A 13144-nucleotide genomic window follows, 5' to 3' on the forward strand; every position below is an offset into this window, starting at 1 on the left:
TATTTTCTTACTAAATCAACCCTATTTAATGTCTTCTTTCTTGATCTTATTGTGCAAAAAAGAAAAAAAATCGTCATAACCTTCTGAAACTACGTGTATGTTCAGTATGGTCTATTTAGAGGCCATTTTCACCATCTAATCAAATTTGTGAAATTAAAGAAGTAAAGTAACTTTTAATGTCATGTTGCCTTAGAATTTTAAAGCAAAACAGGAATGTTTTTTTCTGCTCTTTCGCAAACACAAAATAATTCAAATAATTACAAGTGTTTATTTAGAAAAATTATGGGCAAGTATTAACACAAACTTCCTTTCACAGGCACGTGGAATTTCAACCACTACCAAACAAACCCCGGAAGCCCCTCCTTTTTCCTAAAAGAAAGAAAGAAAATTAGATTTAGTTTGTGTAGCTGGTAAAATATGCCCTAATTAATCACAAAACAAACATTTGTGTAACTAGACTTTCAAATTCTTGTGACAACATGCCCTGCTCTCCCCTTTATGTATTAAAGAACTGAAGCTTAAGGTTTTTGCATACAGGGTAGTAAAACGTTATTCTTTCATGTTATTTATTTTCATAAACTTAGAAACTCACCATCTTTTTCGAGCACAGTATATGTGGTCTCCATTCCGGCCTGGATGTGGTCAGTGACGTGGCAGTGCAGGAGCCAGGTGCCAGAATACAGCGGACGCATGGTGATTGTCTGGAACGTCCCGGGGAACAGATCGAACACGTCTGCTCGATGTGTGCCGCCGATCTGCGGGAAAAGCCCATGGTCATCACACTGATACTCTAGAAGAGTTTTAGCTTCTCTGAAGAAAATGTGAATAGGATGGATGGATGGATGACCTTGTAGTCAAAGCTGTGGCCGTGGAAGTGTGCAGTGTGTATGTCCACCTCGTTTCCCATTCCCATCAGATACCAGTACACTTTATCTCCAACCTTCATGTTCAGGCCTTTAAGGTTGCCGTAGACTAAACCATTGATTCCTGTGACAAACAACGGAATAACCACTACAGGCCCATCTTAACATTTTGGCCATTTTACACTAGAGCTTTTGGTGAATAATAACAGGAACATTGCTTACATTTTAAAGCTGAGGCAATAATGTTTTAATTAAAAGAGGACATTTCTCAAGGTTTATCAGTGTGTACAATATTCTCTGAGACTTTTTCAATTATTTAAGGATTATTTGAGACATGTCCTCCTCCTCAAAAACCATTACCAAAACTATTCAACCCAGATAAATTAAACTCACCATGCATCTTGTTGCTTTCGATAAACTCCTCGTCCTCCTTCAGTGTCGTGGGAGGGGTTTTAACATGAGCTTTGATGTTGTCATCCAGATACCAAGATTCATTCTCATCAAAGACCATGAAGAGCAGAGCAAACTCCTCAATCTCTTTCTTCAGCCCCAGCGTACGCGCCAGGCTCTTCTTGCAGATGACCAGCGGCCCGATCAAACCACTGTACATGTCCTGCACGAGAAGACAATCAGATAGACTCTGGCTGCTTTCCAAAACTTCTACAGATATTATTGAAGATACTTTCTTTGAACCAAATTCTAAGGCAGAATCACATTTGCGCTGAATGCATTTCAGTGAAAGTAAATTATCCAAAATGGTGGACAACTCAGGAGAAATTGAAAACAACTGTGACTGAAGTCTCCTTTGCACTTTGAAAGCAGAGTTATAAACACAAAGTTTTACTACAAATACCATGGTTAAACTATGGTTAGTGTAGTAAAACCATGGTTAATTTGTGGTTACCACGGTTTAAAGGGTTAGTTCACCCAAAAATGAAAATTCTGTCATTAATTACTCATCTTCATGTCGTTCCAAACCCGTAAGACCTTCGTTCATCTTCGGAACACAAATTAAGATATTTTTGATGAAATTCGAGAGCTCTCTGACAGCAATGCAACTGAAAAGTTCATCAAAAATATCTTAATTTGTGTTCCGAAGATGAACGAAGGTCTTACGGGTTTGGAACGACATGAAGATAAGTAATTAGTGACAGAATTTTCATTTTTGGGTGAACTAACCCTTTAACTATAGTAACCATTGTTTTTTTGGTTTTATTTGTAGTAAAATCATGGTTAATTTTCATGAGGGAATAAAATGTACAAATTAGATTACAGGAATTTATATGAATTCACCAACAATTTTCCAAAATGTAAAATAGCTATGAATTGCATAAGACTATGTTGGTAGAAAGCAAGGTCAGGTTTTAGGAAACATCACACTGGTTTTGAACATGGACTTTGTTTCAGTTGGTGAGAAAGGTACCTTGATAACATCCACAGTGGAGTAATACGCTCCGACACTGCATTCCTCTTGCTGTTCTGTCGGCCCAGAATTCTTTGGGAGGTACCAAGTATAGGTCTTAGTTTCACCTTGAGTAAAAAATACATACATTTAGACTTCAAAAACAATATGAACTTTATTTTGTCTAATATTCTTACTGTCAGATCTTACCTGGACGTGTCAGGGCCACCTGAGGACTGTCAGTTTTAACTCCATGGGCGTGTATGGAGTACGGCCTCTTAGCCATGTTCTTAAACACAATCTTCACCTTTTCTCCCACTTTACCATGGATCATGGGTCCTGAGATGAGCATATTTTAAAGGTTTACAAACATATACACCAAATTATGAGCCAACCATCGATGTACCACATATTCTATTAATATTTACCCATAATTCCCAAGTGTTCCATGTCAGCAGATCTTTCCTTGGGTTTAGTGAAGGTTTCGTCGGTGTACTCTCTGTACAGAACCTTCTTATATTTTGAACCAATGAATTTGCCTTCTTTCTTGAGGAACTTATTGCCTGGGCTGAATATATCAAAATGAATATGATTTAGAATTTGCTCTTTCTATACTGACACACACACACACACGCAAAGTTTATCTTTTCCTGGATGTTGCCTGAATGGTCTTTGTATATTAAATTTAGCCCAAAACTACACTGACCAACTAATTTTTAAGTGTAGTTTGTAGTGTAGAGTATGACACATACTCATTCGCTGATAATCTTACCTTAAGATCATAAATCTCAAATATGATTTGCATCCAAACAAACAAACAAAACAATAGAAACCATCACAGAAATTCTAATGGTTTCCACTACAAATACCATTACAAACATTACAAACCATTAAAAAATGGTTTCCTGTAGTGTGTTTTGGGACATATTCCATTAGGATTTAGAGGGTTTAACAAGCCACCAATAGAAGTCGACAAATCACTAGTAGATACCATTAAAGTTTCCATTAAAACCAGTACAATTCCTATTATAACCAGTAAAACCATCACAAATTCTGTGGTAGTTTCTATTGTTTTCTTTTTCTTTTCTTTTTTTCAGCAGGTCTGCATGTTGATGCTTGGCATATGACCACGTTTGGCGTCAATGATGCTAAACACCATTGATGTTCTTCAATGTCTTGTGTTTGCAAATGGAATTTATGAGTTCTGGTGAAGGACTTGGAATAATACCTGTCTTTCAGACTATGGTGCAGCTGTTCCTCCCATGTGCGGGTGGGTGAATAGTCCCAGTCCATCTCAACTGCAGCGATGTAATACTTCTTCTGGTGTAGCATCGTCTCAGACTGACGGTTCCAGAAGCGGCACTTCTCCACGGTGTAGTTGGCTCTCATGCCTCCATGATAATGATCTGTGGTTTTACATCCCACCTCAAACTGTCCTGCAGATGCCACAGGAGTAATCAGGAGTAAGTACAGAGGCGATGTGTGCGTTGTGTGAACATCTAGACTAAATATGCATTACTTTTAAAAGTAACTTTCCCCAACACTGCAAATGCATATTTGTGTGATTATGTAAGGAATAAATGATGCTGATTCTGTTGTTTTAAGCTTAAATCCAACCATGTTTAGTGAGATTCCAAATCTGTATGACTTTATTTCCTCTGTGGAACACAAGAGAAGATATTTTGAAGAATGTTTCAATTTGGTCCACTGACTTTCTTTGTATGGACAAAAACTTCTTTGTTGCTCCGCAGAAGAAATGCATATAGATTTTGAACAACATTGGTCGAACATGTCAACTGATCGAAATGTGAATTCAACAACACTGTTTTAAGTTGATTAAAGTACCATCATAAACATTTAAGAACATGTATGGTATTAAAATAAGACTTTAAATGTAGCACATAGTTGTTATTTGTCACAGTGAGATTAAAAAGAGAAGAGATGGGACTGTACCCATGCTGTCAGGCTCCATTATGACAGTGTGAGAGATATGAGGAAACACGTTGATGGTGTCTCTCCTGGTGTCTTTGTAGAGGAATCTGTTGCCCTCAAAGTAAAGTCCATGGATGTCAACCTCAGATCCTAGTCCAGACAGATGCCAAGACACCTTATCACCTTTACACATACTCAAGCCTATCAGATTCCCATACATGTATCCATTGAGCGCTGTGAATGGAAAACAAATATTAGTTTGGGTGAAAACGCAAAACATATGGTTTGTGTGCTGAATTGTTGCAAATTTGTATTGTTTTTAAGGAGCGTGACTAGTGCTTACAGTGCATTTTATTGGACTCTTGAAAATCTTCATCTTCTTTTTTGACAGATTTGGGCTGTTTTGCGAATCTGTTGATGTTGTCATCCAAATACCAGCTCAGGTTCTCGTCAAACACAGTTGCAAGAAGGTGAAACTCTTTGTCCACATTTTTCTGGGATGGAAAAAAATATTGGCAAAGCTATGAGCAATAGTGGCAGAGATCACTACAATAGCAAGACCCGAATGGAACCTGGACTCAGCAGAAAATCAAAAAGTTCTCCACATGCTTTCAGCTACTAATATAGCAGTACACATTTTACAAATGTTAAAATGCTCAACGTCCACCTCCCACACCTGCTTTCCTGATTTGAGGGTTTTGGGCTTGCAGATGAGGAGAGGTCCAACCAGCCCAGAGTTGGTGTCTCGAATGGGATCCACCGCTGAGTAGTACATGTAGGTAATGCAGTCTGGATCTTTTTCGGTCGGTCCTCCATCCTTAGGAACCACCCACTCATACTGGTAGGTGGTGTCAGGACGGACCAATGCAGCAGGAAGTGGCTCGACCACTCCTGAAAGAGATTAACAACATACAACTTCAACATTTCTACATACAGTGATTGTTTTTTATTTTTATTCTTATTTTTGGTTTATAAATAATATGAAGCACCAGACTTGATTTTACTCAAGAATTACCAAGTTGGATTCAGGGCTGAATAGGGACAGTTAGGGCCAGTTTTACTAACAGCTTGCGCCAATGCAAACCGTCTTTTGGTGTTGAAATTGTACTGTCAGGTTTTACTAAAGATGTGCAGTGATGAATTAGCATTGAAAAGGCATGGACACAGTTATTTTTGATCCTGACCTTATTGAATATGCATTTGTAGGAGTTTCCCTTTCAGACGCAAAATTTACGGGAGGAGAGTATTCAAATGAATCACACAACGAGATTTACTAACGTTTGCGCTAGTCAAATTACTGGCATTTGCGCCATTATTTAACGCCCAAAAAAGCATGTCTTAAACTATTTTGCGCTTGAAATGACAACAATTTGCTGCTAGGAGAGGCACCGCAGAGAACAGAGAGCACGTGGTAGAAGGAGAGGATTCTTTTCCACACATAATTTATTTAGAATGCAAGAATAACACGGAATATTGTTTGCCAAGCAATGTTATTTTTTATTTGCTTCAGGAAATAATACGACTTGGAACCCTCAGCTAGGGGTCACGCAATACCAGCTCTATCAAAACTTCTAGCAACTTCTAGCATTTTTTGGCCTCTGGTTCTTTTCAATGTACTGTGGCTTCTTTATTTCTTTATTCTTTATTTGTGACTATGCTAATTTGCGCTGCGCTTAGTATATTGCATTGGTCAATATGTAAATGAGATGTTGCGTCTGTGTTCTTTAATTTGCACGTTGTTAGTAAATCACATGCAGAAATTTCCACACCCATCGGTGCTGTTTTGGAATTGTGCTCTCGTGCTAATTTGCCCTGTTTAGTAAAACTTGCCCTTAACATTTGCCAATATCGTTTGACTTGATTGCTGTCACGAATCTGGTCTGCACTTCTGTCCATTCACCACCAGAGGTCACTTGCTCACCACATGGACTCCATTTCCCATCATCCAACACTGATCACAGCTGTCACCAATCACTCATTGCACTAATCACACGCACACCTGATCCCACGCACATACTGATCACACACGCTTTATAAGCCTTGGACTTTCTCTGCCTCTCTGCCGAGTATTGTTTGCGTTTACTGCTCCCCTAGCTGTAGCAACTTTCTAGCCCCTGTTAGTTTCCCCTAGTGTTCCCCTGCCTGTCTTGGATTGTTTTCCCGTGTTTATTCTAGCCCGTGTTCCCTGGATTATCTCTCTGCCTTGCCCTCTGGATTCTGTTCGCCGATCGTCGACCTTTGCTTGCCCTAGGATTACTCTTTGTCTTGTCTCTGCCATACCTGTTTGCCACTGCTCGACCCTGCCTGTGTTTATGACCATGCCTATGAATAAAAGCTTGCAGATGGATCCGCATGACTCGCGTCTCGTCAGCCTCGTTACAATTGCATTGCACAGACACCATTTGAAAAGAACTGAACTGAGCTGGATGACGACATCATTGAATTAATGATGAACTGCCTTTAATTGGAAAACTGACTGTTTACTCTTGTCCTCTTTATAGAGCTGCTTTGTAGCAGAATTGAATTTTGTTTTGCATTATCAAAACATTGTTTTCCTGTTTAACATTGTAAAGCTGCTTTGACACAATCTGTATTATATAAGGCACTATATAAATAAAGGTGAACTGACTTTATTTGACTTGGATAGTGCAAAGATTTCCAGTCCTGACCCTTTAGGGTCAATGTCCCGCAAAGTTCAGCTCCAACCAGATCCAACACGTTTTCCTAGAAGTTTCTAGTAATCCTAAAGTCAATGTTTAGGTGTGTTTAATTATACCACGGGTGTGCTCATTATACCACGGTGTTGGACTCTTATCCTTAATCTTCCTTAAGCGTAAAGGAGCAACCGCATCTAAAGTGCTAGAAAAGAGAGAGTCCATAGTTCCTGTTACATCATCAAGTTGTTCTGAGCTATTGGATATACTGAGGAACTGAGATAAGTCAGGAAGATTATTTATAAAGCAGTCTTTTGTGGTAGAAGTGATGGTTCTACCATATTTGTAACAAGAAGTTGGCTTTACAGCTTTAGCTATATGGAATATACAGGAGACTAGATAATGATCTGAGATATCATCGCTCTGCTGTAAAATTTCAACGCCACTGACATCAATTCCATGTGACAGTATTAAATCTAGAGTATGATTTCGACAATGAGTAGGGCCTGACACGTGTTGTTTAACACCAATAGAGTTTAGAATGTCTATAAATGCTGATCCCAACAAATCTCTTTCATTATCAACATGGATATTAAAATCACCAACGATTAGGACTTTATCTGCAGTCAGTACTAACTCCGATAGAAGATCAGAAAATTCTTTAATAAAGTCTGTATGGTGCCCTGGTGGCCTGTATACAGTAGCCAGTACAAACATCACAGGGGATTTATCATTAACACTTATTTCTTTGGATAACGTTATATGAAGCACCATTACTTCGAACGAATTATACTTGAAACCTGACCTCTGAGAGATACTGAAAATATTTCTATAAATTGTAGCAACACCTCCCCCTTTACCTTTTGGACGCGGTTCATGTTTGTAACAGTAATCTTGGGGTGTAGACTCGTTTAAAGTAATGTAATCATCTTGTTTTAGCCAGGTTTCTGTCAGACAAAGCACATCTAGTTTATGGTCAGGAAACACTGCCGATACCTACTTTTAAAGGGCTTTTTGACTGTAATATATATACTGGGAAAGCATCCCTGCAACCCCATGTAATGGTTTATAAAATGGATGGATGAATGGAAAGATGAATGTATTATGAAGACAAACTTCTTTTTTTTTTTTTCTTTGAAGTTATGTGAAGCGGTGAATTGTTCATAATGAGACCACAAACAAGCATTAAATAAGCAAATGGGGTGAATTTGCCAGTAAAGCAAGTCATGCATTCACTAATCATCCAGATAATTCAGAGAGACTTTGATCTCTTATGGATTTGGACTGATTTGTTTGAGTCCAGCCAGGACTGGAAAAAACGCTGTTGTGCAATGATCCTTGGCCTTGATTCAATATTAGATTTTTTTAGACAACAGCCTGGGTTTGCTTATCCCTTCATTTCCAGATCTTTCTATATATCATTGAAATATCGGTAACACTTTACAATAAGGTTCATTAGTTAACTACATTAGTTAACATGAACTAATAATGAACTGCACTTATACAGCGTTTATTAATCTTTGTTAATGTTAATTTCAACATTTAATAATACATTATTAAAATCTTGTTAACATTAGGTAATGCACTGTGAACTAACATGAACTAACAATGAACATCTGTATTTTTATTAACTAACGTTAGCGAAGATTAGTAAATACAGTAACAAATGTATTGCTCATGGTTAGTTCATGTTAGTTAATACATTAACTTATGTTTAACTAATGAACCTTATTGTAAAGTGTTACCGAAATATCTTTCTTACTTGCTTCTTTCTTGAGTTCACGAAGCTTCTTGGCAGTGTATGACTCTGCATAAAAAAAGAATGATCTTTAGTTAAAGTTTGTCATACATTTTTATACATTTGTTCAAAGAGGTTTAATCTTTTACCTTCCAGGACGTTGTGGTAGAGGGTTCCATCCATTTCTATGCTATATTGCACTCCGTGAGGTTGGATACTGTAAGGCCTGCTTGCTTTATTTCTAAATGTCACTTTAATGGTGTCCTCTTCCTCTGCTCTGATGATTGGACCTAAAAAACATCCCAAAGATGTGAAGAGAAAGCACTGACATAAAATCAAGAAAACTAATGTCTGCAAGCAAAGCACGGTAACACTTTATTTTAATATAGTCCACTTTAGAGATTCTACTAACAGTAAGTAACTTTAAAACTACATGTCATCTAGCAGTCATTAGAGTATTAGTAGGCTGTCTGCTTAATATCTTCTAACACTTTATTTTGATGGGTCCACAACATACTGACTATGAGAAACTTTGCAAGTATATGTCAACTTATTCTACTAACCTTAAACCAAACCTAACAGTCTACTCTGAGAGTTAGTAGACATGTAGTTGCAAAGCTACTTATAGTTAGTAGAATGCCTAAAGTGGACTATCAAAATAAAGTGTAACCCAAATTACTGCAACATGTTCATTGTAATATTACAGTTAACTGTACTATTACAATGAACATGTTGCAGTAATTTGGGTTACACTTTATTTTAGATTCCAAGTTAAATACAATGTTTGTTCTGTCGACTCGTGTACCCTGTAGTTGTATTACCCAGAATTCCCAGGTGCTGCTCCTCAGGGGTCCTCTCTTTGCGTTTGGTAAATGTGTCATCAGCATATTCCACATATTGGACCTTCTTGTATTTGCCTCCAATGCGATCATTGCGGTTTTCAAAGAAAGTGTCAGATACACTGCGGATGTTCAGAAACACAAGCTCAGATGTAAGGACAAAAGGACACCCGCTTTGACTTCAATATGCCTCTTAGTCAGCTTACAATAATATGTTTACCTGTCATCAACAAGTTTCATCCCTGAATACTGGTTTATCCCCGTTGGCCCATAATCCCAAATGATTTCCTCAGCAGCAATGTAATACTGTCTCACTTCCCCAAAGGGTCTGGGTTTATGCACGTTTGGGAAACACTTCTTAATCTCAAAAATGGCTTGCATGCCAGCTAAAAGTGGGGAGAAATGTCATTAAATGCAACACAGCAATTATAACAATGCAGCATACATCCATATTTTCTTTCTGTACCTTCCATATGATCATTGACCTGGCAGCTGAGGAGCCACTGGCCAGGATTATCTGCTACCATCTCTACATGAACAAAAGTAGCCGGGAACAGACTGACGGTGTCAACATGGTGCCGTTTGTCCGTTAGGATCTGTCCATGGAAGAAGGCTGAGTGGAGGTCCACCTCGTTCCCCATCCCAAACAAGTGCCAGTGGATCTTATTGCCCATGCACATACTGAGGTCCGGCAAGTTGCCATAGACATACCCATTGATTGCTACAGTAAAGTTCAAAAGGGAAGTTGAGATTTCTGGATAGTTTCACAGACTGTTACAAAAAAAATAAAATAAATAGTAGACAGTATATACTCTACAGCAGGGGTGCCCAAACGCGGTGCTGGAGGGCCGGTGTCCTGCAGAGTTTAGCTCCTACCCTAATCAGACACACTTGAACCAGCTAATCAAGCTCTTTCTAGACATAATAAAAGGTCTTACTAGACATACTAAAACCTTAACGGCAAGTTGGATCTAAACTCTGCAGGACCGAGTTTGGGCACCCCTGTTCTACAGTATACTAGTATTCTAGGTAGTTCATAGATGTGCCTAGAACAGGGTTTGAATGGTTGGCCTGTTCATAGTTCGTGTTCATAAGACATTATTTCAGGATATTATCACTGAACTCACAGTGCATTTTATTGCTTTCCTGGAAGCCTTCATCGTCCTTGTTGACTTTGGCAGGAGCTGTGCAGTAGGTTTTGATATTTTCCTCCAGGTACCAGCTGAGGTTCTCGTCAGACACCGTAAACATAAGGGTGTAAAGATAGTCAGCTGTCTTGTCCCCATGCACATCTAGAGAGCCTGAGATTTGCACAAACAACAAAGAATCATTCATTGCTAGTGGACTATATCAGAATTTGAAGTGTATGAATTACAGTATACAATGACAGTCAAGTTTTTATGTGAATTTGTATCAATAATTTTACAGTACATAATCATTTGAGTCATCATTTGCATTCCAAATTGTCACTGTGTAGCAGCTACCCAGATGTTTAGCATAGACTTGTCTTAAGTTTTTTGTTAAATAGGCTAGGTTCCTGAAACCCTGATTGAAAGGTCTTTTCAAATGCTCATTGAGTAATATGCATAAATAAAACTTATTGTACTCTTTTGTACAACTTAACAGAAAGTCTAACAGAAAGTTTCAGATCTAATAGTGACAAATATTGACACATATCAGATCTATATTAACAAAAAATCAGATAAAACTTTTGACTCCTCCCTCAGTTTTTTCCCTCAGTGGCCAGGCACTTTATGGATTTAAAAGCATAAACGAAAAGCTTGTATGCAAAATACAGTCTAGTTTATGCTTGTAAACCCATAAATTATTTCATTAATTCATGAATTCTTCTTATTCACATGAATTATTCTTATTTGTGTTTATTTAAGGTGCAAACCTGTCTAAATAATCATATTTGAAGTGGAAGTATATTTCTAAGTGGATGAATTTCCAGTTATTTGTCACTGCTGTAAATTCTTTGTGTATCATATGAAAATCACTGTGTTTTCTGGTTTCCATTGTCATGACATGAGATGGAAAATAGCTCGTCACATATAAAATATATATCCATATTAAAGTTGCTTGTATTTGAACCCACAACATTACTGAGAGATCCTGACATTTGAACCTTGAAGTGAAGAGAAAAGTTTGTACCTTTTTTACATATGATGAGAGGTCCAATGAGACCTGAGGCAATGTCTTTGGGGGCGTTAACATGCGAGTGGTATATTCTGGTTAGGCAGTTAGTTTCATCTTTTCCAGGAGTATGGGAGGCCGGTAGGGTCCAAACATAGGTGAATGACTTCCCAGGGGCCACTGAATCATCGGCTTTCTCCACCTTTTCTGATGAGTCGGGATATAGAGCTCCTGGATAGAAATCCAATATTCACAGTTTTCACAATGAGCAATTTGTGAGCAAGAGTTAAAGTGATCAAATGAGTTCACACCTTCATTGGTCTTATTGTAACTGAGGCCGTGTGCATGGATGGAGTATGCTCGTCTGGCCGTGTTCTTCAGGTGCACAATAACTACATCATCTTCTTCTGCACTAATGAGGGGTCCGAGGTAGCCCAACCACTTAGGTTTGTCTATCTCCTGTCTGTAGGTGGCGTCAGTATATTGCTGGTACACTGCCTTCTTATAAACCCGTCCAATCCGCTGCTCTCCCCTCTCAAGAAACACCCGTGCTTCTCTGTCAAAGACCAAAAAAACAGTTTCTGTTTTGACATGCAGTGACTCAGAAAGGTAAAAATTGTTACCCTAAATAATAACTCAGTTACTTAGTGTTAAGAGTTTGTTGAAGACCCAGAATCTAAAGCTGCGTTCACTGTTACAACTATCTGCAGTAACAAAGCAACCAGAGCTCATTCATCTTCATTGTTAAAATCATTGATTTGTAATATGCAGCATGATAATTTGTATGAAGCGGCATTCAAATTTATGCAAATGAGCAGCTGTCCAGTGTAAACAGTGATTTATTAATACATTTGGATACTACAGCTAAGCATGACTGCCTAAATAATAGGAGCAATATACAAGTGAAATTGTCACTATGGAAGGATATAAACTACAATATTCTGTTCTAAAATGTATTTAAAATGATTAAATGTTTACTAAAATGTTATAAGGTAATTTCTTCTATACTGAACTCAGAATATGTGTTTGTACTCACTCATCTTCTTTTATGGTTTTGTTCTGAATCAGATTTTTACCACTAGGAGCATAATCCCACTGAATCTCCTTAATAGCAAAAAAATATTCCCTTGTGATAGAAGACACGATTCCAGCACAATACAATACCCCGAGCAGCGCCCACTGCAGCCCCTTCATTTTGGATCCCTGGGATTTGACTATCGAAATGGGGCAGATGCTTCACCTCTTTAAATGATGAAGGGTGACAGCAGTCAGCCAATCACAACGGCCTAAAGAGGGCAAGTTGACTTATACACACACAGGTGGGCGGTCTGGCAATACATGACCCCATGAATTTACTGGCAGTATGTGACCCGATGAACTCTAGGAAACTCCTGTCTGTCAGAAAACCCTGTGTCAGTTTTCTTTGCAGTCATCAACCATCTGTCTGATAACGCTTGTGCCTGAGTCAGTGATAACTTTGCCAGTTTTGATGTTTTGAGTTCATTTTGAGATATTATGTTGTCTTGGTTGGACAAGTTATAGATACAATACCAACCAAGCAAACAAAAAAAATTAGATGA

General features: G+C 38.3%; 1 protein-coding gene across 1 annotated transcript; it reads right to left on the bottom strand.

The window, feature by feature from the left end:
- Positions 1–248: 248 nt before the first annotated feature.
- Positions 249–12791, bottom strand: cp (ceruloplasmin). Its single transcript, XM_058760258.1, has 20 exons — positions 12601–12791; positions 11876–12120; positions 11583–11795; positions 10556–10729; positions 9895–10149; positions 9649–9814; positions 9411–9550; positions 8739–8879; positions 8614–8658; positions 4874–5088; positions 4541–4691; positions 4219–4431; positions 3494–3701; positions 2694–2833; positions 2476–2604; positions 2287–2393; positions 1257–1476; positions 848–987; positions 593–755; positions 249–369 (listed from the first exon to the last, which is right to left on the bottom strand). Exons 1-20 carry the CDS (start codon positions 12756–12758, stop codon positions 329–331), a joined length of 3264 nt encoding a protein of 1087 aa, XP_058616241.1. The 5' UTR covers positions 12759–12791; the 3' UTR covers positions 249–328.
- Between the last annotated feature and the right edge of the window lie 353 nt (positions 12792–13144).

The sequence above is a fragment of the Onychostoma macrolepis genome, chromosome 22, assembly GCF_012432095.1.
Source record: "Onychostoma macrolepis isolate SWU-2019 chromosome 22, ASM1243209v1, whole genome shotgun sequence".
In the NCBI taxonomy this organism is placed as follows: Eukaryota; Metazoa; Chordata; class Actinopteri; order Cypriniformes; family Cyprinidae; genus Onychostoma; species Onychostoma macrolepis.

Excerpts from the sequence above, each read along its gene's own strand:
- cp (XM_058760258.1), bottom strand. The coding sequence starts at position 12,758 with ATGAAGGGGCTGCAGTGGGCGCTGCTCGGGGTATTGTATTGTGCTGGA. Across the intron at positions 10,730-11,582 it reads TCTCATCATATGTAAAAAAG|GCTCTCTAGATGTGCATGGG; the intron begins GTACAAACTTTT and ends TGCAAATCTCAG. Across the intron at positions 370-592 it reads TACTGTGCTCGAAAAAGATG|GAAAAAGGAGGGGCTTCCGG; the intron begins GTGAGTTTCTAA and ends TCTTTCTTTTAG.